General features: G+C 43.8%; 1 protein-coding gene across 1 annotated transcript; it reads left to right on the top strand.

Moving 5' to 3' along the window:
* Window positions 1-1,869: 1,869 nt before the first annotated feature.
* On the top strand, window positions 1,870-26,266 carry SLC16A12 (solute carrier family 16 member 12; the record flags this gene model as incomplete). The annotated part of the gene is given in 9 exon segments (XM_079535419.1): window positions 1,870-2,158; window positions 2,161-2,210; window positions 2,213-2,234; window positions 17,906-18,098; window positions 19,627-19,730; window positions 20,840-20,983; window positions 23,208-23,799; window positions 24,849-25,108; window positions 26,004-26,266. Coding segments are annotated over 9 exon segments (1,917 nt in total).
* Between the last annotated feature and the right edge of the window lie 730 nt (window positions 26,267-26,996).

The raw sequence follows: 26,996 nt of genomic DNA, 5'->3' as shown, positions 1-26,996 counted from the left end.
GGGCTATGGAATACAACTACGTCCTCCTCTTTTCTTACTCTAGATTCCACACATGAATTATGCATCTGTGTTCTTTGAGGATCTCGCAGTCTCCTGACCTTCTGCTGGAGCCCTGTGCACACCTAAGCAACACAGCTCAGTCTTGTGCCTGGGAAGCAGTCTGTGCTGGTGAGTGGTGGTGAGAGCCTCACCTCCTGGCTGGGAATCTGCCAGGTTGGGGCTGTGGGGGTATGGTTTGCCCATGTCCATCCTGGAGTGTTGTTGTCTTAATACTGGGGATGTCAGGGAAGCTGTGTCCTCTTGACCATGTGGTGCCAAGGGTGGCTGTTCCAAATGTTAGTGACCACAGAAACGGAATATCCTGAGTTGGAAGGGACCCACAATAGTCATTGAGTCTAACCCCTGACTCCACAAGGGACCATCGGAAATGCCCTGTGCAAGCCCTGTGTCTGAGAGCATTGTCCAAATGCCATTCATCAGCTGCACCACAGCACACAGCCATGCTCCAAGCTACAGAAGCATGTATTTCAACTGCTAAGTTCTAGAGTTATTGTTTCTGATTTTTACTTTTTTTCCCCTTTGGAAAGCTTATGAAAGAGTGTAAAGATATTATTTGTGTTTGCACAGGACCCAAAGGAGTCCTTTCCCAGACATGGTGTCCTCACCCAGGCATCTCTGTGCAGGGCTGTGCTCCTGTGGCACTTTAGTGGGTGGGCTGACAGAGCACAGTCCTGGCCCTCAGGGGGACTGAGGGCAGTGCAGTGAGTTACACCGTGCCATTAATGCACAGCAGAGCACAGAAGGGGACACAGCTGCACCCCAGGGAGATAGGGAGCTGAGTGCAGCCCTGTAGCCCTGCACAGGGACATCCCTTGGACCCTTCCTTGGCCTGTGGCCCCCACCAAGTAGCAGAGGGGTTTGGGATCTCCTAGAGTTCCCAGCTGCCCACTTCTGGCACTGTGGGGCAACAGGGAGGGGAAAAGGCTGTGCAGTGTCTTGGTTGGTCATGGGATGGTGTCCCAGGGTGATGGTGTCTTTCTGAGCAGAGCCCTGCTGTTCTCCAGCCCCCGGCAGACAGCCCCTGGCATGTCCAGCAGCCGGCGTGGTTTATCTCCTTGGATAAACAAAGGGTTGCTGGAATTTGAAACTTGTTCCCAGTTGAGGGTCCAAAGCCCGCTGCAGTCCCTGCACAGCTGCCCTGACCTGTGCCTTTGTGTCGAATTTGGACATATAAAATGCAGTGAGCAGCAGTGCAGCTTCTAATGGTGTAAGGCAGTGCCAGGGCTGTGTGGGTGCAGGAGTTGGTGTACACCCAGCTCTGATGCACCTACTGGCAAACTAGCTGTGAGCCTCACCGTTCAATGGGGAAGCTGGGTTTGCACGCATAAGTGCAATGGATATTGTAACGCCAGGTGGGCAGCTAGATAAAACATCAATAGTGCTTCGGTTTCTTTGCACGAGAGAACTTAATTCTGTTTGTTCGTTTTTCCCTATTTAATAAGAAGGAAATGAGAGCTGCTGGGAAAAGCTGCACTCGGCTCCCCGCACTGCCCGCATACACGGGGCCCGGGGCGCTGCCCACCGCTGCGGGAGGAGCAGGGCGTTGCTGGGCGGTCCCGTCCCGAGCGGCGCTGCGGGCGGGAGGTGCGGCGGTGCGCGCCCCGCACACTGCCGGGTGCCCGCGGGGCAGCGCTAGGCACCCGCGCACCGCAGCCCTCGGCTTGGGGAAGGGGGGCGTTCGTGCTGGCGGTCGGACTGAGGGCAGGGGATCGCTCAGCGAGAAAGGAATGCCAAAGGGCACGGTGAGTATTATCCCTAATTCTATTTCTGTGCTGAATCGACCCTTATTTAATATAGGCGTTCTGCCGAATGCGCGTTGTTAACGAGGTGTTTCACTTTCCTACCTTTTCGGCGGCTCTACGTTCATCAAAGGTTCTTAGCGAACCCCTCGGGGCTCCCACGTCAGCGCCTGGAAGTGCCCCGGGAGCGCCGCCGCTGCGGGACCCCCGCCCCCGGTCCACCTGCGGGCACTGCGCCGTGCGGGCTCGCGTTCCGGGCCGGCGCCCCACGGCTCGGGCGCGGGCAGGGGGCGGATTTTTCAGATGTTTGGGAGCAAACACCATTTGCTTCCTTGGGGAGAAGTTTGGCCGTCGGTCCTTGGGACGTACGGTTGCGTAAGAGGCCGTCCGAGAGACCCGCGCGGCTGTCGGGGAGCGGCCGGAGAGCGAGGACAGGTGAGGAGGCGCGGGGCCGCTGTTGGAGCCCCGGCTCGAGCAGCTGCGTGCGGTGTCAGTGCGTGCGGTCTGCTCTGCCGCACCACGAGCGGTTGGTTCTGCGCTCTGCTGCTGCGCTGAGCCGTCAGCCAGTGGGTCTGCTTTAGCCGTGTGTGGTTCTGGCTGCGCGTAACTTCAGCACGCCGTGTCTGTGCTGCGCCTTTTTGCAAACTAAGCCTTTATTTTCTAGACGGCAGACTCAGGTGTCGTAGAGGTTTTGTGAATGCCATTATGTTGTGCTGGACAGATGGACAGACAGACCTCAAATTCTGCAAAGGGAGCCCTGTGGTTGCCTCTCATCCCACCTGCGTGTAACTGATTCTCGTCTACGTGTTCCCACGGTGCTGAATGTGTGGGACAGACCTGTAGCCACACTCTGTGTGGCAAAAGGGGTTATGCAAACAGCACCGCTGTAACTGGCACCGTGAGACCCCGCAGCCAGCAGGCTGTAAACTTCCCATAATCTCTATGATTTACTCCAGTCTGGAAAGGACTGCTGCTTTTGCAGGCAGTTCTGGGACTCCTTCTTGTTCTCATTTCTGTAATGTTTCTCTGCTGTGATTCAGCTGCAGCTGGTAAGAAAGCTCAGAGGGTACCGCTGCTCCTGTGTGGTATGTGTGTGCTTGGAGGTGACAGCATGCTTTGGCATTCATGGAGCTTGGGGGAGCAATGATGTGCTATGGTAGCCTGTGCTTAACAGGGGAAATCACTCGTCCCTAACCTGAAACAAACTGAGTTAAGAAAAATGTGATTTTTACTATTTTTCTTATGGCTGCAGTTTGGACTGTCTCATAGTCTGGTAGCTTTAAAAAGCAGATTAAAAACAAACAAAGACAATCCTTCATTTTATGCATTCTTTCTAAGAGGAAAAGGGTTTTGTTTCTTTCCCAAGGAGAGCTGGCCACATCCCCCAGGCGCTGTGTGGTTGAGGGTGCCTTGCAGGTGGTGCTGGGAGCAATGGGACTGCTGTGCTGCAGCATTTCCGCACGCAGTGGCTCCCAGCTGTGACCCGGAGCACTCTGAAAGGTGTGACCCTTTAAAACCAAAGCCTGCAACGCCCAGGCTGCTCACTCTTTTTATTCATCAGAATCAGAGATGTTTGCTGTGGTGGCTCAGTGAACCACAGAGAGAGCTGTGCTTTCTTCTCGGGAGCTGCCTGCACTTGCTGCACTGTAGCAGGAGGTGAGCCGCTGCCAGCATGTGCCAGCAGTCAGGCAGCCCTGGGAGAAGACACCCATGTGGCCTCTGTTCTCCTCTTGCTTAAGCCTGCAGGGTGTGTACATGAGGGTGAGTTACAGTCTCCTGTGTTTGTCTTTCTAATAAGATAGGGCTCCAGTTGGGACCTCAGGTGGGTTCTGCAGCCCGTGCACAGCCTTCCCTGCGGTGGGAGTCTCTGTGGGCTGAATGGTTGCAGTCAGCCCCGCTTTGTGCCTTGAGGTGCTGTAGCGCTGCCTCGGCTGTGCTGACAAGTGGGTTTGCAGCTCTGGCATTGGGAAGGTAAGCATGGCTGTGGGCAGCTTCAGCATCTGCTCATCTCTACTGCACTAAGATGAGCCAGCAGTTTGTAACAGGCTTCTTCCCAGAGCCTGAGGGCTGTGGTGCTGCCCAGGGAGCCAGGCAATGTATTTCATTAGGGAGCTAATATGAGTTCCCTCTTCATTAGTAAATGTGATCAAGTACCTTGCATGCAATGCAGAAGCCATTGGGAAACCGCTGCTTGGCTGTAGTTTGGTGCTGGTGATTTGCAGGCCGTCACAGAGCACCGTCTGCTGGCTGCCTTTCCTTGGCACTTATCGCAAAAGAAGCAGCACTTTTATGCTTGTTCATCATATTTGTTAGTTTCTGCTCATTTCATTTGTTGAAGTAATGAACTGAGAAGGCAGTACGCGAAGTGATCATCAACATTTGCTTTCAGTCAGCGTTACAATGTTTTTTTCCAAAGGATTAATGGGCCTTTTCTCTCCTTTTTCGGTGTTTTTGTTGTAAGATGATTATATTGACTCTGGTATGAATTTCTGGATATGGTGTAAATAACAGAGGTGTGATCAGCTGTGTGTAACCGTGGTCTCTCTACACGTGTTGTGTGCCCAGTGCGCGCAGCAGCAAGCAGGGCTGGGAGCTGGTGCAAAGGTACGTCGGGGAAGTCTCTGTATTGAGTTAAAATGAATGTGGAAGTAATGCCTCTGAGATACACTGGACTCCTAGAAAATGCTTTTTAACTGTTAAATATTGTTTTCATTACCCATAGTGGTTATCACAAGAACCTGTGGGATTTCTTGGGAGCACAGAGGAAATGGTTCTTCTGGTCTTGATGCTTGGTGATACCATCAGAGAAATGTCCATGGATTGCCCAGAGATGTGACTGCACTTCTGGGTTTCCTCAGATATCTGTTTGTTGCTCTGCTTGGGGGCTTGCCCACACACCTGCTTACAGTCCACTTCTTATGGAGTAGCACCATACATAATGTTTAAAAACCTCTCTTGAATTCATTCTGAGCATTAGGTAAGAATGCAGATGAAAATACAGTAAAATACACTTCAGTTCTTGATTAAAAAGTTGGAAGTGAAGTTCCAGATAGGAGATAGGTAGGAGAATAAAACATTGTCTAGGACCATTAAAAAAAATAAAAGGTGTTTCTCAGCTGTTGCATAGAACCCTGTGGGTGAGTTTGGAGTACAGAAGTGTGGAGATGTTTCAGCTCACCACTGCTTTGCTCCTGCATCCCCTTTTCTGCACAGGACCTGAAGTAGCTTTGAAGTTGGGAATGTAATTCCCCACGCACAGCCCTCAGCAGGACAGTGCTGACCTTTCTCTCTCCCTTTGTTGAATGTGGAAACAGTCCCCCGCTCTTCTACCCCCCTCCCCCAATTCAGAGTTTCCTTCCTTCCTGCAGTTTCTGGATTTGTACCAATGTGGATGTGATGACTCAAATTTCCCAGATGCGAAATGCAAATCTGCAAAGTGGGATCTTTCCTCTGCCTCTATGGGGGTTTCTTGGAGTCCGTGCTGCTGTTGAGCTTCTTAAATAGCTCATCCAGCGTGAGCCAGATGGTTTTCCTGTTGGCCGCAGCATTCTGGGAGCTTATTTAACAACCCATGTATTTCTGGGACAATGTTTAATAAGTTCTGTCTTTAAGTGTTCATTGTATGCACATCTTAAACTTCTTTGGCTTTGAGAACTTCTCGAGGACCACTGAAACATACTGATTTAGTCTGTTAATGCAGGCAGATACCTCTTCATCATGTCTCTTTTTGGGCTCACATCCTCGAGCTGGTGTTTGACAACATCAGTCCCCACTGACAGAGGTGCTTCGAGCCTGTTCAGGCAGCGCAGTGGCTGTTGGTGCTGAGTTAGGAGCTGCTGGGATAGGGCCGAACTCTGTTTGGCTGCAGCCATCTGTGCCCATCTCTTTTTCACCATGATCACATGCCATGCCCAGTGCTGCAGCATGTTACTGTACTGGGGGATTCTCTCCCTATTAGCTGTATCTGTTGGGCACTCTGCTTTCACGCGACTCTGCCCTTAAATTACACTTTCTTCCAACCAAACAAATAAAAGCTTTGAAGTCATGCTATCTGATCTGTTTCACCTAACAAACTGACAGTGTTTTTTCTAGATAAAGGCAATAGGCATTTGAGAAATGTATTTATTAACAGTCCTCTGATTCTATTTTTCTCTGATAACTGAAGTTCTGAAACAGCATTTAATTAGCTTGAATGTTCCTTGGTGTGGCTATGGCATGATGTCAGAAGCAGCAAATCTGATGAGCAAAATTGCATTTCATTTGCTTGAGGGACTGGAAAAAGTGTTCCTGCGGGCAGACAGAATGTTGGCATGGAAATGGGCTGGGCAGAAAAAGCTGAAAATGGCAGCTCTTCCCCTCGTGATGGAACTGGGAACACAACAGTCAGGTAATTTCTCTGCTTGAGAGGTGGTAGTGCTGTGCTCCAGTAACATCCAGGGCTTTTTGTATAAGAGCTGGTTTTGTTATGGAGTATGGAATTGGTATGTTCTTCTTCCTCATCTAAAGCAATTCATTATATACTGAAGGACCTGCTGCCTACCTTAAATCTGTGAAAATCTCAGCAGTTGGAACAGGATTGAATTGATCAAACTTGGTTTTCATTTTTTGCACACTGATGTGCGACTGTGAAGTAAATAAGCAACACAGTGAGGTCCTCTGGAAGCACAGCACAGGGCCTGAGCTTTGGGCAGCTCCCATTGGGTTTGCTGAGGCACCTGGAGGAGCTGTGTATAGGACAGCACAGCAAGGCAGTGCAAGGGAGGATGAGTAACTTAGGGCGTGCTGTAAGTTCTTCCATACCTGGTACATCATGTGCTGCTGTTCATGAAATCAGCATTTCACCTTGATCTCATTTGTGGTTCTTTCTGTTAGTGCCCATTCATCTAGCCTGATGAAAAGCAAGCTTAAGGGAATAAATAAAACAGTTTCATTCAGCTTGTTTATTCTTAATTATTTTTGTATCCTAATTAATTGTGGAAAGAGTAATCTTACGGGAATAGAAACCTGCATGGTGCAATGGTGCTTGTCAGGCACACTATGCAGACGAAGCCCCTGTGTGATGTGTCTGAGCTTCCACGCACTGCTGGTGTGCCAGAAGGGTGAGAGAGTGAAGTGCTTCACATCAGATCTGTTGTGTGGGCATCTCAGGTGTTTCTGCACAGAGCTCTTACTGGGCAACTTTGCAGTCTTGTATAACTAGATGAGGAAGCAGTTTTTGGGAGACACGTATGAAAAGCTCATACTCTGTGAGTATCGGGTGATGTTGGCTTTATTGCTCCTAGGGAATATAATAAGCAAGTAAATGATGTTGGCAATATATCACTGCCTCCTGGCAGTAAACTAACAAATGTATGGGGAAAGAATGAAAGGAAGAGTCTGTGAAAGCGGTGACAGCAAAAACCGATGTGTGAAAGCAAGCAGAGTGTTTTATGGAGGTAAGTGAATTCAGCTAGCTTGTGGACTGATTTGAAGAAAAAAAAAAAAAGTTTTTTTTCTTTAGGTGAACTTGAAAGCTTATAGTTGCTTAGAGTTTATCGAATATAGCCTGACCTAACTGAATTGCCTGCACAAGGGGTGCATGATGTAACAGTGCAGGATTTGAAGGATGCAGGCTGAACAGAGCTTCCTTCAGAAAGCAGGTTTGTAGGCAGAAGTTGCTGGCAACATATTTCCATGTACTGGTGTTACTTTACTGATAAAGGAAGCTTAGCTCAGCTGAGATATTTCTCAGCAAATTTAAAATATTAATCATTTTCCCTTAAATTTAGTTTACTGTTTTTGACATGAATTCAAGGTTATCTTTCATTATTGCGGTGTCAATGAACTTAAGGGTAAACCAACAGTTCCCTGTAACAACGGTTCTTTGAAATACCGCAGGCCACTCTTTCAGCTATTTCAGAAACTGCAATTTAAGTAATCCAAGGATCTCATAATTGTTGATTCCTTAGATGGGGTGAATTTCCATTGTAAATAGCTCTCAAAAAAACCCCAAAAAACAAAAAACAACAGTATACTCTGTTCTTTTTCTTTTCCCTTAATTTCATTTGGAAAATATTTTAAGGAATGTCACTCTCTCTGTATCAAGAATTTAAAAATTGATGAAGGTAATTCTTACTGTCTGATCATTCTTATTTTAATTTTGACATTACGTGTGATAAGCTGTTTAAAGTGAAACCAATGTCTCTGAAAGGATTATTGATAATGGGATCTAGTGGAGGGTCAATTATGAGGTTGGTTAGGATAACAGGATAAGAGGATAATTATAGAGTCCTTTGAAATCTCTTGTCTCTTGGTTCCTAAGTTGTCACACATGGTGACAAATGGTGCGTGTGTGACTATTCCATCTGAGCAGCTAGCATGTGCATTTCTTCATGATGGCTCCTTGACCAGTAATGTCAGGAAGGAAACTGAGATAGAAGATCCAGGACTGTTGGTTAGTTGGTTTTGTTTTTTTTTTGGTTCTTCACAACTGCTGTAGAAGTACAATACCAGCTCGGGGGGCCTACCCTTATTTCTGCGGTTTTCTTGCGTTTCTTAGCCAGGTGTTTGGTCTTGTACACTTCCTAATGTAGTGGTTTCTGAGTAACAGTTCAGAATGTTGTGATAAATTGCCCATAGTTGGTCTGTGGGGTCACGTTAAGTGGCAGAGCCTGCACAGTCTGCTTCTGAAGTGTTTCCATTTGTGAGTCTGCTGATAGGAGTGTTCGTGTGTTTTACAGGACATTGGGCAGGCTGAGCTGGTCTTGTGGTTGTAAATGCTCTGCTGCTCCAATGGGGAGGACTGAGTTTAATGAGAAGAAATAAAGCCTTTTTATCAATTCTTTAGTGACTGGTTCTTAGAGACATCTCTAGTTTTTTGTTTTGTAGATAGCATCAGTCTCTTTCTTTTCCCCCCTTTTTAGGTCCTTTAAAGTTTTGCCATTTATGGTCTCTCTTATCATTGCTGTCTAAATGCAAGATAACTCTCTAATGTGTGTCTTGCTGCTCCATAGGCACTCTCTTCCTCTTACAGAGCCATCTGTGCCTTTTCAGTGTAGCCACTGAAGAAAAAAGAAAAGCATGATACAATCTGGTGAAACTGGTTTCCTGTTTTCCTACTGTCTCATTCTTCCTCATGCAGCTCAGTGTTCACTTCTGTAGTACTTCAGCCCTCCCTGCTTTCAGGTCAGATTTTCTGCCAGAGGCCCCCTGGGTTTTTTGCAGAGGCCCTTCTTGTCTTTGGTCTCTTTAAGAGTTAAGCCAATCCCTTACCTCTTCTGGTTGGCTATTTTTTCAAGCATTCTATCCAGTTACATCTCCATGAGTTCCTTAATGTGAACATGGAAGTGTTTGTGAGAAAAATTGCTCTGATATTCTGCTTGCTGACAGTTCAGTGTGTGTACGGAGTTGAGGGGATACAAGCTGAGGAGCTGTACAGGAATATCAGAGAAGTAATAGAAAGGAATTTTTAAATGGCTGGAAATCTAGAAAGCAAAAATAAAACATTTCTAACAGGGCAGGTTGTGGTTTCCTGTGTTTCACTTACCAAAAAACTCAGTTTTCTCTGTGAAGAAAGAGGTATTCTTTAACATAAAATTTGGAAGCTGTAGATCTGGGCTGTAGTAATTAGAAGTACACCCTTAAGGAGCATGGAAAGTTCTTGCTGGTCTTTCCTGCAAATGATGTAATCGAGCAGCTGCACCAATATGCACTCGTCAGAGGCACTTTTCTTGAAGCTTTAAAGGCTTCCTAAGAGCTAAAAGAAGTTTCTGGATCTAGTTGAAATGCAGCTTGGTGAGGCTGAATGGAAGACTGAGCATGAAGAATGTGCTGATCTGCTCAAGACGTGTCAGTTGTTTGTTAACTTTCAGAGGATTTGATTTCACTAAGACAATCTGTTACTGGTGAGTAGATGCGTTTTTTCACAGTGTGTGTGCAGTCAGTCATGTTCTTCCTGGTCAGAGAGATATTTACTTTTTATAGCTAACAAAGTGTCATTTTTTTTCTTGACCTCCATCTGTTCCCTTGTCTTTCACTGTAGCATTTGATGTTTCCTTCTCAGCTTGGCAGCTTCTGCGTTGTCATTTTCAGAAGCTTCTCACTCTTTCTTAGAATGTGTGGAGTGCAGGAAAGGCACGTGCTGTGATTTTATCCTTGTGGCAGGTAAGGTCCTGGCTACCCTTGCGCTGGCTAGAAAGTCTAGGGTTTCCTGATAATCTTATCAAAATAATATATGATTGCTCTCAGCTGAAATAATTCACATATGAATCATTTTGTCTGCTGTTAAAATGCAGAAGGCCTCAGTAGTAAATATGTCTGCCTTTATTGTATTGGATGCTGATATTACATATGACCAAAGGAGGAAAATTCTTGTATTGCAGAGACATTTTTAGGCAGCAGTAAGATTGGCCAAGGCGTGACAGCTAATGTAAAGTAAATGGGAATGTCACTGGTCCTGGCAACTCCTTTCAAAATCTAAATTCTAGCATTTAAGGAGGTGTTTGGGTTTGTTAATTTGAATCATAGAATCATAGAATTAGTTGCAAAAGACCATGAACAAGGGCCTTTCGCTATAGGTTGCCCCATTTGTGAAGCTGAACAGAAAGATGTTTCTGTGAGGCTGAGGCTTGGCATAGGCTTGTCTTCTGTGCTTCCAAAAGCCATCAGTTCAGTGTGTTCAACACTTAGAATAAAACTGGGTGTGTGGTGCTTGTCTATCTATCTTGCAATGTGTGTATTTGACTCATTCACACACAGTTTGTATTGTCCATGATACTGCTCTCCAAACAGAAAACAAAACAAAACAAAAAACAATAGTGACTTTGAGATTAAAATAAAGCTATCATAATTTTACAGGGCTCATGGTTTCAGCTGTAAGCCTTGCAGGAAAAAAAATGATCCCGGTGGCAGTTTGCTGTCATACGATGTGTGTTGTCCAGTAGAAGAGCACAGATGGCATTAAGTATCCTAATAGGTTTCTTCTGAAAGGTAAGCTTATGTGAGTGAAGGGAAATAGCCTGCCTTGCCTTTCCATGCCCGATTAGTTTCTACAAACAAATCCCGCATATTGAAGGAAAATAAAATGAATTGCTGCTAACAGCAGCCCTGGAACATCTGGTAAATAGAGGCAATCTTCTGGATAACTTATGCTGTAGGTGCAGATTTTGTTTTCTAAAACGGTCATCATCCTTCTCATTAGAAAGTAATTCTGTACGATTGACATCTTGAGAACTATCAGTGCAAATGTAATTCATCTGGGCGATTTTGGATCCCTCTTCCCTAAGTGTGGAATGCAGTGGGCAGTGACAGTAAAAGAAGGCAAGTGCAATAATTTCCCCAAACAGACTGCTTGGCAGTCTGCAAAAACTGTCCCATTCCACATGTTTCATGGCAGCTTTGCAGTGGTATCATCTGGGGGTAAAATTTTCCTGAACGTGGAAAAACTAATATAGCAGCATCAGGAAAAAGGCCAGCTGAAGACCTCTAAATAAAAAGTTTTTTCAACATTTCCAAACATATGGTCATATGTTAATATTTGTTTAAGGGTATAATGGTATATTATTAAGTTTCTGATCCAGATTATTGCATTTCTCATTTCTCAAACTAATAGCAATGACTCAGAAAGTGGATGGAGCATCACCTACTTAAATTACAAATGAGAAATGTTTGATAAAATGTTTAGTCACTGTTAATGACACATTAACATAATAGAAAAATAATTAGCAATCAGAGGGTTCTGACAGTATCTTATGCTCCCCCATATACTCCTGGCCCAGCAGACAGTAAGTATTTCTGGTAGAGCTCTGGATGCACCATTTCATTTAGAGATTTCTGGCAAATTGCACATGTGAATAACTCAGCTGTGAAGTACTGGTGATGGGTGGTAGCATGGCTCTTCCTCTCCCAGCATTGTCAGCGTTGTGCCACTCAGCAAGGCAGTGACTCATGGGCTCTTGTGTCCTTCTGCAGCCTTTATTTCTGCCATTTTTGCTTTTGTGTTTCAGCTCTGAGTATCTTCACTCCTGTATAAAAAGGACATTTCTCAGCTCCTGCCCCTTGTTTGCATTGCCCCACTCAGCTATGCACTTCTTCAGTACCTCCCTCCTCGACTTGCTTTTTTAAGCATCCCTTTACTTTCCTTTCTGCTTTCCAGGCCCCACATCTATGCTCCAGTCAGTCTGTCATCTTCAACAGTTACCTCCTTTCTCGACAGGCACAAACTCAAGTAAATGAACAATGTCTGCTGCTCAGTGTCCTGATGGATGGCAGTCCATAAACTGTACTCTCACATTTTGTCTTCTCTATCCTGAGACATCTTGAATAGCAAGCTTTATTAAATGTTGGTGTGATGCCTGGCACTGTGACCCCCACTTCCTGATTAGAAGTCCCAAAGCACTATCAGAATACAAATAGGCTACTAATCTTGCTCTTATCTGGTGTCACAGGGAAACCCTTCCATAAGAAGCATAAAGGGTTACACATGTGCAAAGTATCCAGATTGATTCAGATACGCTGCACATCAAAAACTGGACAAAGAGTGAAACACATAGGACAATCTGCTATGGTAAGGTTCTTGTCTTAATGCTGTGACAGCAATTAGAAATAGGGTTTGTTTATTTATTTGTATGTTTACTTTTTTTCTAGTACAATTCCCTAAGTGAACTTTCAGGTGGATGATAACCATTTACTGAACTGCTGGAGAGGCACTGAGTTTGTGGAGATGTACTGAGAAGGTGACTGTGTACTCTGCTTACATATGTACCCCATAATCCTCAAGATTTCTGGAGGATTTCAGTGGAGCAGTCTGCTGGTGTTAGGAAAGCATAAAGTTTTGTCACCTTTAATACCCTGTCACCTTTATCTTATAATACTGTACTGTAATACTTTTGTCACCTTTTTACCCTGCAGCCTTGAGATGCTCAATAAGGTATTTTTATTTAGGAGCAGAGAATTGGAAGGAACTGCTGGGGTCATGTTGAAACAGGAAGTCATAATCCTGCAATTTTTGATAAATAGTCTCAGCAGATGTCAAAACAAACTGTTCTTTTTCAGTTAAATAGCTGATCCTGGGAGTAGAATGGGACAGCTTTGCTTTGGGAAAAATATACCTGATAGAAAAATATGCCCGATAGAAATACAACCTATGAATGCCAAAAGCTGCACAGAATTGGAGAGCATTTACTTCCCTTGTGTGTAAGAAGACCTTGGAATTTAGCTAGCTGCCAGACTGCTGACTGAGGTGCCTACCATGGTGTGCAACTGTGAGGGGCTAAAAAGGCAAAAGGAGGTTGTAAAAGTGCTGTTTAATAGGCCACCCAGCTGACAGGCACTTGTACGTCTATCACTATCTCCTGTGTCCTATTTGAATGTGCTCTGCTGTATTTGGTGTCATGTAGGAGATGGGTTAAAGTGCTAGCATGCCTGTGGTGTTTGTTGGGGAAGGGAGGTCTGACCCTGTGTGGTGAGACATCTGGGACTATATGGTGGCATAGAGAGGGCTATTTCCCTTTTTTTGTCTTTCCTTTCATCTGCTGCTGGGGTAAAGTCATTTCTCTACAGCAGATCTACACAGTTACAGATGAGGCTATCCATGACCATGCGAGGCATGTTGAAGAAATGAACTCTTTCAAAGCACAGGATATACTAAACCTTAAGTGTCTCATTGTCCACTGTCACTGAATGTGAACGGTGTTTCTTTCTATTCTCTAGCATTGTAGTGTTCTCTCCCACCCTTTACTGCTCATTCTGTGCCATGTTTGTTTTTCTTAAGTCATAGTTGTGTTTTTTATTAAAGATGCAGCTGTTGAGGCAAGGGAAAAAGAAAACAAGAGTAAGAAGTTAGCATGAATAAATGTAGCAAAGACCTGCAACTAATTAATGCTTAATACGATCTTAAGGACAAGTAAGAAATGCAGTAAATCTATCCTAGGGAGCTATGCAAATAAGGCATGTGGAGGAAAATACCAGAAGCGGCCTTGGAGCTAGGTGAACAGGGTAACTGTAGCAAATAGACCCTTATCTTTCACTCTAAGTGTTAATGGATTTTCTCCAGCTGAGCTTAGGCTGTTTTGTACTTCATAAAATTTGCCTGCACAAATGTTCTCAGAGTGCCTTTGAGAGCTGTGTATGTTGCTGTTCACCAGAAAAACAGAGTTCAAATTCCTCTGAGCGAGTGAACCTGCTGTGGGAGTGTGGCCAGGTGCTCAGACATAGGCTGACATGAGTTTCTCAGGCTCAGTTCTGCTGTCGTTGCTGTGAAAGCAGTGTAAAGCATGTACTGTGTGTGTGTGTGTGTATGTAGTTAAATTCTGCACTGATTCAGAGAGAAAGTTCTTGTCCCGTGCACATTTCTGTATTGCCAAACAGGTATCCATGGGTGTGTGGGATCCTGTGCTTATTTATCTGTTGTATAGATTGAGGCCAACCCCTGTGGGGGGGAGGGAGAGTGATTAACTACACAACATACATAGCAAGGGTCTCTTGCGCCACAAAGTTAAGAAAAGACAGAACATGAGAGCCAGCCAAGGTGGGATCAGGAGGAGATAAGTGATTACACGAAGAGCGGCCTTTCTGTCTCTGTCCTCATCTGTAGAGGCTGCAATTTGTATCGCTCATGGAATGGATAATTAGAAAATAGCATCGGGGTGTATTGCATTTGCTAGGGTGTCATACTGAGTATTTGTTAGACTCGTGCAGCAAGAAGAAAGGTAATTGTTTAACTAAGTTCAGTGGCTGTAAGTCAAGGGGATGGTTTGCACAGGTTCTGCTATGGGCTTTCTGTTGTTGTGTGTGCCGGATATCTCTAATGTAGTTGTTTTCAATTGCTTGTGGCCTCATTTAATGTTTGCTGTTGGTGTGTGTGTTGGTAGGAAGGGCTCTGTGGAAATAAAATCGACAAGTGATCATGTAACCAAGTACCTAATCTATGTTTGCTTAGCCTGATATGTCATCAAACACTTCACAAGTGTGCTTATAAACAACTAAAACACAAACTGGGGTCTCACACCCTAATTTTGTCTGGGAGGTTGGGCCAGGGACCCAGGCTGAGCTCCTGGCACTCAGCTATTGCTGTGTATGTAAAAATGAATTTAGGCTCTCTATTTGGAGACAGTAGACTCCTCTGAAAGATAGTATGTATATTTTTACTTTACTATAACATGCATAATAAATCAGAGTTATTGTTATCTCTTCTGGCATTTCCGGAACTTCCTCTTCCACTCTTAATAACCAGAATTTGAAATGCAGTTTCCATCCCTCCAGGAGGGATGGTGAAGTGCATTGCTTCAATCCAAAATAAGAAGCTCTGCCGTACCAAGATGCTAAAGGGTGCTGCAAAGGTATGTCTGGACTGCATTGAATCCCTCTGGGATGTATCATGTGCCTATATACACTCCACCAAACTGTGTTACTCCTGATTGCCAGTAAAACGTCAATGGCATTTTATCAGTATGCTGTTAATTCAGGCGACTGGCATGGATTTTCAGGGGTTATTCAATTACTCCAGCATTTTGAAACTAACACATTAAACTTGCAGTAAATCCATCTTTGAGATCTCTAGTGTTGGCTATGAAATGTGGTTGCTGCTTGGTGATTGCTCTCTTGTTCAAATGAATTCGGTAGGATAATGTTGTAATGCGAGGCTTCATTGCCAAACAGGGGTGTAACCAATCTGTGACACCCTGGCTTTATGCTTGGTTGGCTACCAGCTTTTTGTGTCTAGATTAGAAGTGGATACCCACAAAAACGTTGCATTTTGGTTTTCATCTACATAGGCAGGGATGTGGCTGTTGCCATCAAATCGTGCATTTTGCTCTTATCATTCACTGATCCAGGCTGAAGAATCATGTAAGGACACAGCCTTCACCATCAGATAGCTTGTCAATCTAATAGCTGCACATATTTAATCAGCAGTTGTTGCTTGGAGCTACACAGAAAGGGGTGGATAATTGACAATACTAGTTTAAAAAAAAAGAAAAAAACCATCAAGAATGAGTCATTATTGCATGTCAGCTCACTCTGAAAGTAATGTAAGCCTTTGTGCTGTATGGATCGATTCAGCACATGAGAAGTATGGTCAGCTCACAGATTTGCAGCACATGCTGGAAGACAAATAAAGAATGTGAGTAGCAAGTAGCAAATCCATGGATGTGTCCTCTGTGTCATGAACCTAGAGCCCCTGTAACTTCTGACTGCCTGCTTTTTCAGCTTCCATAATGGTCTATTAGCATAGAATTTGTGAGCAATGCTATAGTACTCTGCCTGTACACATGCTTTCTTTTCTTACTGCATTAGCCAATTTATTGTACCTTTTCTCCTCAGTTTGTTCATATGGTTCCTCAAGAGAGCATGTTTTGTTTTTGTCAGAGTTTGTTTCCAAACATAGTGAGATAGGAGGGTGTAGGTATACATTGGTCCATGTAGTGCTGCATGTTTGTCTTGCAGTAAGTAGGTCAAAAACTGGACTTTACATTTCAAGGAAGAAGTCACAAGGCTTGTGAAGAGGCCAGTAGTGTCCTTTGATCGTGTGTGCATCTAACAGGCTGCTTAGAAAGCTCTGTCAGCTGCCTAGGCAAATTTAGCTTCGTACTGGAAAGTCGTGTCAGAAAAGGAAAACTGCCCTGGTCACCGCTCTGGAACTTCGTTGATCTTTTACTTGCTTGAGTCTTAGCAACTGAATACCTCAAAGACAAAGTTTGAAATGTTTAACTCACTTGGATCTTGTTTACTTTGTGTGCTTTTTCTTATCAGCTGTGGGAATGAACTTGTAAAGACTGCATCCATCTGGGACCCTTTACCCTCACTTGGAAGCGTGCATGAGATACCGGATTTGGGGCTGCTTTCAAAAGCCCTGATAACCCAGCTGCGTGTTTGTTTGATCTTTGTGAGCTGCTGTGACCACTGCTGTGTGATCCAAAACACAGCTATGTCTGATGTCCCATTTGAGATGTGGCCTACTCTTGAACTGTGGAGCACTTAGATGATGATGCGGAGTGGAGCAATGTGTATCTCTCCAGAGCTTTGTGGAAGTGACAAGTGAAACAGGTCACTAGGTCTTCTTTTTACCTTATATGAGCTCTCCTGTAATTGATTAATGCATGTTATATTGGGCTGGTACTTCAGGCTACAGTGAAGATCACTCATACTAGAATCCATATAAGCACAGAGGATAACGTAGACTTTGCAGAGACTTCAAAACACTATTTAACTTATGATGAAATGGATGTTTGGCACAATAGAAGAAGAGAGAGTAATAAAGAGTGCACTAGTGCATGTTCTGATGCTAATAGTTGGCTTAGATTTGGGCTTGGAATCACTGAAAGCTTTATACAAATATTTACTTACCAATAAATACTAGTAAAGCCTATCATACAAAGAGAGAAAACAGAACAATCATTTTTTCTTTCCAAATACACTCACAGAGTATGGGATTTTTGGCTTCAAGTAAAATAAGTGAGAGTTCACTGTCTGAGGAGCAACAGGCATGAACATATGATACATGAAGAATACACAGAGTGGGATATTTCTTGGTAGCCTTCTCAGCTTAAGTAGTTGGATGGCAATTTCATAGAGTTTTGGCATCTTTTTATGGGCATTTTCATCCACTGATAGGGAAACTGTTTCAGACGTGACTGCTTTAAATCACTGCTTGAAAGTGTTGACAAGCACACACTGGGTGAGGTGACAAAGGATCAGGAGTCTCATACTACAGCACAGGCATTGGCTTTTGGACTCAAATCCTGCCTTTGCAAGCTACACAAAGGTTAAAATCATGTTCCCTGAAATGTGAATTTTGCACCAAACAGTGTACCAGAAGTAGAGCTGCCTCAATCAGAGGCTGCAGTTTGAAATGAAGTCCAGAGATTGGTGTGTGGTGCTGGAGTCCCGCTGAGGTGAGCTGCAGCTCTGGGCAGCAGCAGGGTGAGTTACAGCTGTGGGGAAAGGCCTGCTGTGTAGTAGGGTGCAGCTGCCGGGGGGATCACTCTAGTGTAAGATACCAGACGTGAGGACTAGTTCTGATGACTCAGCCTTGCTTCCAACAGATTTTAATACCACGTGTTTAGAAGGAACACTCACCTTTACATTTCACAGCTCTGTATCCTGACTGTTCTCTGCCTGTTTCTTTGCAGATGGCAAGCAGCCTCTGGGCCCCCCTTCTCTGGTGTGTGTTGGTGGGGACCAACCAGCAGTGCTGAGAGGAGGAAGAGGAGCATCGCCCCGTCACAACATGGCCCCACGTGCCGGCCCACCTGATGGTGGCTGGGGCTGGATGATTGTGGCTGGCTGCTTCCTGGTCACTATCTGCACCAGGGCTGTGACGAGGTAAAGGGGCTGCTGCTCGGCTCTGGCCTGCTGTAGTGCTACCTCTTTTCCACTTTCATCTCAACAGTGTTTCTCAAAAGCAGAAAGAACAGGAAGAGACTGCGGCTTTGCACACATGCGATGTGTATGTTTGGGGTGAGATGGCTTCCACAGCTGCTGCTGGGTCGCTTTGTTGTTGGCTGGTGGCAGGAGCCCACTCTCTGTGAACGTGGACATTGAGCTGTGTTAAGCACAGGCGGGCACTCTGGTGAGGGAGAGAGACTCAGGCAGCAACTTCTTGGCCAGGCAGTGTGACACAAACGCAGCATGTCCTACTTCATGTTCATATCATGTTTAGAATAAAATTGCCAGGTGTAGGAATATGAGGAGCTTGGGATAAACGTCACAGAAGGGACATGTGAATGCTGACATGATGGTAGTTTCTGCATGCAAACATATCTGTTCCATAATGCAGATTTCCTAGTGGATTTCTTTCCTTTTTCACATATGAAACGTGAAAGAGCCCAATAAATAATCTGACAAGTGTTAAACATCTGGAGAACATACGAAAGTGAAATATATGCAAGAAAAAAATATGAAGAAAGTGACTGTCCATGTTTTAGAGTAGAAAGAGGGAAAAAGAGATCTCCACTGCTGCTAGTGGCTGGAAAAGAGCCATGCACCCATTCATCTGTTCCCTGCAGAGGCAGGTGAAACACTAGTGCTTGCGCAGTGAGGTGGAGTAACCATTCCCGGAGATGTTTTAAAGAAGTGCTGGAAGAGCTGTTGGCTCCTGTGGTATTTTTATCCTCTGGAAGTTGTTGCTTTGCACTTGCTACCATTTTTGTACTTGTGCATGTAAGAACATGTAGCTATAGGTGGTGCTGGTTCTACAGGTGTTATACCACACCTGCTCTGCTTGCACAGGCGTGAGCACCATTTCAGTGAGCAAGCATGTCAGTCAGGAGCAGGAGCTGAGCTTTGTGTACTAGGATAACAACATCATGATGTGGCTAAAAATTGCTGGTGATAGTTACAACTTCAGTTTCATTTCAGTTGAAAAATCATATGAGTTACAAAAATCTAGCAGCAAATACCACAATAAGAAATGCAGTGTTTAATATTGATAATCCCTCTGGATTAGTCTGACCTGTCTGAAATATGTTCTAAATCAGCCTAATCCCCCTGTTGGGATCATAGCTGGATGCCATTTTGTGATTCAGTTGTTGCCAATGCAAAGCAAGGATTCTTCCCTGCTTGAATCACACTAACGTAAGTACTTCATGTAGAGTTCTGTTGAGGTTACTAAACTTGCATGCACCGTTTCATGTTTTGTGTTTCATACATTAATTATCTTCATTTCCAGTACTCCCTTGCAACTCTCTAAAAATATCTCCTTTCAGCTGGGATCCAGGCAAATCACAGATTTGATTGTTGTTGGAGGCTGGGGAAGGACTTTCTAACAAGTTCTCTTTATCTCTGAAGAATGAGATTGCTGCTTTCTGGGAGGAAATCTTCAACAATTTGGTGTTTGTATTTTCTTCTTTAGGTGTATCTCCATTTTCTTTGTGGAGTTCCAGGCATATTTTGGGCAGGATTATGCCAGAACAGCTTGGATCCACTCCATTGTTGACTGTGCCACGATGCTCTGTGGTGTGTATTGCGTTTTTACAAGTAGCATGATTGCCTTTTGTTCATCTCCATCCGTTTTGGGAGCACCCATCAGCCAGTGCAGTAGGCTGGGGAGGATGGATGCTGTGGACTCTCAGAGATCTGGTGTATCTGAGCCGTTTCCCATAGTGTAGTTGAGCAGGAAGAGACTGGCTTCACACTAAAGAAAAGAAACAGAATTTTGTTTTGTTAAATGATCTAAGTTTGCAGAAATGTATGAGGTCTAATGGGACAAGTTTTTTGAGAGCTGTTAGCTGAGCACATTTCTTTTGCCTATTGATTGGAATCATATTTGAGAATTAGCACAGACTGTACTTTTTGCCTTTGGAACAAGTCACATCCTCCTCATTTTAGCCACTAGTGTTTACAAATACTATTTCCCTTTAAAGGAAAATTTTGTGCTACCACAAATTATGTGCATCGGTTCAGCAGTTGTTCTGAATTTCTTAGGGTTTTACTTCAAAACTGTGCAATTAGGTGAAAATCCAGGCCCTGATCCTGCTGTAGAGGGGTTAATCCACAGGCACTGCTTTGAAGGCACAGGGACACAGCTGAAATGAGACATAGAAATAGGGAGGGAGAGAGCTGGTGATGACATTCCCTGGTAGAAGCAGGGTGACCTGGGAACTGTCATTGTTGGAGAAGGGCAGGACAGATCTGGTGGCTCTGGGGGTGGTCAAATGGTGTGAGACCTTCTCTATGTCTCACACAGTGCCCTCAGAAATGGCACTTGGAGTTACTCAGGGCTGAAGTACGGATTGCAAGTTGAGGAAGGTCTCTGCAGTTGTAAGCATGGATTAAAGAACAGCGTGGGCACTTCTAGTTGTTGCTATGGCCTCCCCTGACCCCCGAATATGCAGAGTAATTGTGCTCCACGGTGATTTTGATCTGCTGAAAGAGCTACTGTAAACTTCAGTTTTATCCTGACTTTCAGGAAAATAATTCTAGGTTTTTGATGCTCACCCCATTCTAGTAAGGGAGACTGTTGAAAGGCTATCCTGATCACCATTTTGTCTGACTTCCCTTGATGATTGTTGCAATGAACTGTGTCTGAAGACCTGCTATTAACTGCCAGCTTTGTTTCTTTAAAGCCCCGCTTGGGAGTTTAATCAGTAATCATGTATCCTGCCAAGTTGGTATCATGCTAGGAGGGCTGCTCTCATCTACTGGACTAATTCTGAGTTCCTTTGCCACCAGCCTGGAACATCTCTATTTGTCATTAGGAGTCCTTACAGGTAGGTGACACTCACCTTCTTGGTCCAGTTGGGAAAGCAGCACAGGAATGTCAAAAATGATGGTCCTCCGTTTAAAGAGGGGTGATCTCCCCACGTCATAGAACCACACAGCAACTTGTTCACCTCATTGTGGAAAAGAGGGTTTGGCTGCAGTCAGTGGGTCTCATGCAGCCCAGATACGGCATGCTGCAAAGCATCTATCTCTTTACCATTGCTCCACTGAGGGCTATGGATAAAGCTCCAAAGTTTTGGGATGTTGGGAAGGATTTTTGCAGTAGGTGATACCCAAAAAGATTTCCACTTTTGCCTGTGATTTGGGAGGAGGTTGTTATGATGGGAGTTCTAGAATGCCTCCCACATATTTGCAAATTAAAAATAAAATGTAAATCGAAACAAAATGAGTAAGTAGATGAATACCTAGTACCTCAGCTGCGCACCTTATTTTTATCTGCATTATATTTCTCTTAAAAATCAAACATATCTCTGGCTAATGGTATTTCTGTAGCAGATCCTCCATTTGCATTCAGGTATGGTGACAGCAGATATCTTTGCTCTGTCCTATTTTCCTGTGTTTGTGCACTGTCATGCACAGAGGAATATGAGAGGTGCCCATGGTCACACTGACATTCCTTCCTCATTAATACTGACCTGGTAGCCACGGTAATATAAGCCCTTGTATTTGGTCCCCTGCTGTTTAGTAATGAGGTGGTGGAATTACTGCAGTTCACATGCTGCCAACAGCTTATTCAATAAGGATTTCTTCTTTTTTTGTTTTGTTTTGTTAATAGTGCATGTAGTTCCTGCATTACAATGTTAATCTTTTGACAAATGTGTTCCTAACAAATAAAAAAGCTCCTTGTAGCTCAAAAGGACTGTGCCACATACCACCCTAATGCTACTGAGGCTTCCTTAGTGAGAACCACAGTGAATACTGGGTGAAAACCCAATTGCACTTTGTAGATGGGATTGTAAGCTGTCCATTCTGTAAGCAATTAATATCTAGTCTGTAGAGACTGATTAATATAGAGATAACTGTTGGTAAAGGCTGGAGGTGATGCTCCAACATAAAGGAGGTCAGAAAGTAACTAAAAAAAGTCTTAAGTCCATAAAAGCAGCAGAACTTGAAACTGTGAAGAGTGAAATGGATGAGATGGGGGACTGACTGGTGAGAAACAGCAGAGCTTGTTCTAAGAGATATAAAAATATTTTCAGTCCCAAAATTTGCATTTCCGCTTTTTACAGGACACTCATTGGCTCGTGGGAACCTATTTTCCCTGCCACCTCATTCAAAACTGAATATACTTGTCATAGCTCCTCTGCCATCTCCTTTCCTCATCCCCTCTAATCTACTCAGCTCAGTGCCTGCCCAACACAGAGAGGCCTTTGAGGAGAACCTTGCAAGCTGTTTATGGCACAGGTGATTACCTTCCCAGCTGACACATTCTGCTGGGGACCATTAGGGCACTTTTAACCCAAATGTGGACATGCTCCAGAACTCCATTCAGGAGCTCATTTTGTTGTCTCATTTGGAAATAAATGTTTTAGCATTGTAACAAACATTTGATAGTTACAGTCTCTCTGGTTTCTGCAGCGAAGGTCGTGATCTTTTCCAAGAGGTGGATCTTACATGTTTACTGGCTTGGACATGGCTTTGTATTCTGAGGCATTTTTCCTCTCTTTGTTTGTGCACAAGGATTTACAAATGCTCAGGACTCCAGCCAGCTGTTCTGTGGAGTTAGTTGAGCTGACTGAAAAAGGTTTAGTGCAGGATATTAGTGACAGAGGTAGACTCCTTGTACTGCATTTGTGATCTGAAAATTAACAGCTGGATTTGCACTAGATTGAAACACAAAGCATTGCCTCATGAACGTGCCCCACAAAGTCTCTGCACGGGGTTAAGACCTTATCTGGTATCCAGGAGATGACATGCCATTTTTCTGGTGTTTGATAGCCCTGTTCTTGTGATTAAGTACACAACTGCTCCTTTCTGAGCCTTGTTATCGTGGGTTAATACCGATGTGCTAGGTTTGTTAAATCAATGGCCCTGATAGTGGAAGGAAGGAGTCATCCTGGTTTCTTCCCACACTGGACTTCATGATGCAGAATCAGGAAGAATTTACTATTCGTTGAAATGCTAATTGAAGTAAACTATGTGGCTAATTTAATTGTTTTTTTATATGTTGTGCTCAGAATTAAACCATCTGCACTGTGTTTTCTTTCCTAGGACTTGGATTTGCTCTCTGTTATTCTCCAGCTATTGCAATGGTGGGCAAATACTTCAACAAAAGGAAGGCCCTGGCTTATGGAATAGCTATGTCTGGAAGTGGAATCGGTACCTTCATCCTGGCTCCTGTGGTTCAACTTTTAATCGAGCAGTTTTCCTGGCGTGGGGCATTACTTATCCTAGGAGGTTTTGTCCTGAACCTCTGTGTCTGTGGTGCCTTGATGCGACCTATTGCCCTTGAGGAGGACCGTAAAACTGTTCCAGGACTTCTTGAAAAAGATTATGTCCCTGAAGCACAGAAACAAGACTTGAAGAGAATGTCTCTCTGTTCACCTTTAATCAAAACATGGTCACATGAGTGTTTATGTTACTGTTCATGGAAGGAATATGACTTTTTACTCATGCCAGGCTTCATGGTGCTAGCAGTGTCTGTTTTATTTATGGCATATGGCTGCAGCCCTCTGTTTGTCTACTTAGTGCCTTATGCTTTGAGCGTTGGAGTGAGCCATCACCAGGCTGCCTTCCTCATGTCCATACTTGGCGTCATTGATATCATTGGTAATATCACCTTTGGATGGCTAACAGACAGAAGGTAATGGCTTATAGCTAAGGAAATGCAAACTTTAGCCAGTAGGAGGCTGCATGCAAGTAGGGTGCAATGCATATAAGAATTAACATTATGGACATTTTCTGTAGCACATGTAACTTCTCCAGAAAACCAACACACAATCTAACTTTCAGAAATGTTTTGTCTCTTCATTGGCTTTTGCTGGGTGCTTTTTTTTTTTTTTTTTTTTTTTTTTTTTTTTTTTTTTTTGTATGTGTGTGTGGTTGTTTTTTCTCCCCTGAAGAAACAAAGTGTTTGTGCAAAGCTCTTGCATTTGACCTTGGAAATGTAACCTCTTGCCCAAGATATGTCAAGCATGATCCTCTGTATGTAATCGCAACAGGACAATTTGTGCCTTTTCATCTCTTCTCTGCTGCTGGGGAGGTACAGAAGTAATGGAGAAAAAGCAAAGGTCTGGCTTACCGTTGTCAGGCGTATAGTCATTTTACATCAGTCATAAGGACTGATGTAAAATTGTTATAAGTTTCTTAGTATACTGAGAAATGAACATCTGACTAAACTAAGAGGTTTTTTGATTCTAAAAGACACATTATTTTTGTGTTTGTTCAGTTTCTAGGAAAAGTCAATCATTGGTTTTGTGAGACAGGGAGAGGGGAATTGCCATTTTGCTTAGCTCTCACTAATTTCATCTTGGAGGGCTGATGTGGAAGATGACCGCTGAGAGAGGTGTGCTATAGCTTGTTATGCATAGTACTGGGAGTGCCTTGCTGAGCTGGAAAGCCCGTGAAATACTGCTTTGAGCACTGCAACTTCAGAGGGCTGCATAATCTTGGCAGGTGAGGAGCTGCCCTCACTACAGTCAGTCCTAAAAGCAGTTTGGGCTGCTGTTCTCCAGGGGTTTCTGCAGCTGTAGGTTGGCATCTATCCTCATTGCTGGTTGAGATTTTCATCTAGAAGCCTGGGTAATAAGATGGACTTAAATTTGAGCAAAATGTAAGCGAGAGAGACTGAATGCTACATAGCAACCGAGGTGCTGTGTCCAGTGATGTTCTTTCCTGTTTTGAAATTTGCAGGTGTCTGAAAAAATATCGGTACTTCTGCTACCTCTTTGCTGTAGGAATGGATGGCCTCTGCTGCCTTTTCCTACCAGTTCTCCAAAACTTCCCCTTGCTTGTGCCTTTCTCATTTACCTTTGGATACTTTGACGGTGCCTATGTAACGCTGATCCCTGTTGTGACGGCGGATGTAGTGGGAACTTCTTCTTTATCATCAGCACTGGGTGTTGTGTACTTCCTGCATGCCATACCATATCTAGTGAGCCCACCCGTTGCAGGTCAGTTCACAAATGACTTTTCTGTAATCTTATTACTTTCACCTCTTGACCAAAAGCAGAATAACCTAAGCTTCTAAGGACTGTGACATTACCACTTCACATCGTGCAGAAATGAAAGATTTCTCTGGAGTTATGCAGTTTTGAAAATGCTAGCTGAAGCGATTCATTCCAAGTTTTGTGGGTTTTTTTTCTTTTTTTTTCATCATGAGGACTTAATCTTTTCATCTCTGAGCTGCTTTGGACAGATGGTTGAGTCAGTTTCACTACTGTTTGTCCCAAGCTCACCCATCATTTTCCCTAACAGTTAAATTGCAAAAGAGTAATGATGGGAAACTTTACTCCTGATATTCTTTGGAAAGCTCTTGACATAGTTTTGAATATTATGGAAAGTTAGAGATCTTTTCCAGAGAGCCATGTATAGGTAGGTCTTGCATATCTTGTCTGCTGTTCACAGCAATTTCCAATTAATCTCTGTTTCTGAAGTTTTTAATTTAATTTTCAATAGCGGAAGATATTGCAAAAGGAAATGCTTTAACTGATGCATGAGCCCAGGGCGCAGCTCGCTAGCAATTTTGGTATGAGGATCAGTAGTTAAGTTGACACAGTAGTTAAGTTGTTAAGCATGTCTAAAGACTGATGGTGTGAAGATGTTTATGTAGTACTGTGGGGATGACTGCTGTGTTTTTCTTGTGGGTTTGACATCTAAACAAAACCCATAAAAATCTTATATTCCTGCTGATGCTATGGACCAATTTTCTCCCACCCCAAGAGGTAAAAGAATAGTGACAGTGATGTGAGCCTCTCTGGTTTTGTGGTATTCATATGTGATAAAATCCCCAAAGTGCAGCTGATCACAGGATTTGTAAGTAAAAAAATGTAATTTGTCTTCCTACAGGTTGGCTTGTGGATACAACTGGCAGTTACACGGCATCATTCCTCCTGTGTGGATTTTCTATGATATTTAGTTCAGCGTTATTATGTTTTGCCAGAGTGGCAAAGAAAATGAAGAGGACGCGTTTGAAGTCACTCTCCAACGATACTCACAGCAAACAGCACATCTGGACAAATGGAGCAATAGCTTATTCTGTCACAGGAGAATTAGACCACAAGGATGCTGAGTTTTTGCCTGTGGACACGAACAGCTACAGCAACAGATGACAATCACTGTCAAGATTCAGTACTGTGCAACTACGATGAGACAGAGGAGACTGCATCATGTTGCAGTGCTGAAAATGATAGTCCTGTGACACAAGGCCAGTTAGATATTTCTGTCATGTTTTGATAGGCTAGGATCTGCAAACAGCATAGGAAGTTGAAGCAGTAGTAGATCAAAACTATACTGAGAATAGAGTTGGTAGATAAAAGTTTCAACAGATTTAGTTCTAAAGCAGTATGTTGACTCCACAGGTAACCTGAAAAAATATAATTGGCTATGATCAAAAGAAAACAATAAAGTAATCAGTCACCAAAGATGAAAAATAATGTTTAAATTATTTAAAAAAATAGTATTAATGAAATAGACATTTCAGTGTTCCTGTCTGTTAGTTTTCAATGGAGTAATCACAGGTGCCACCAGAAAGCCTCTCCATTTTTCAGGCTGCATCTCTTTGCCGATGACTGTTTTGAATGCCAAAGTCATTTTTTAGAAAATCTGACAGAAAGCTGTGATTTATGCTGAAAGTATATCTGAAGCAGCTTTAATTTCTATAGTGTGCCTGAATCTTGTGCATACGTTGCAAGTTCATTTCAAGGGTGGCTTGAGAGCTGCTTTCCCTGTCCCCCTGCAGCAAAATGTTCAGGTGGTTTGGTTGCTGGTGGTTTTTGTTTGGTTGTTTTTTTCCCTGGAAACCTCTAGAGGCTGAAATTCTGAATGTTGACATTCCAGGTA

Source organism: Tetrao urogallus, assembly GCF_951394365.1.
Source record: "Tetrao urogallus genome assembly, chromosome: 5".
Classification (NCBI taxonomy): Eukaryota; Metazoa; Chordata; class Aves; order Galliformes; family Phasianidae; genus Tetrao; species Tetrao urogallus.
The sequence above is the reverse complement of the archived record's forward strand: the minus strand, read 5'-3'. Positions and strand labels throughout refer to the sequence as shown.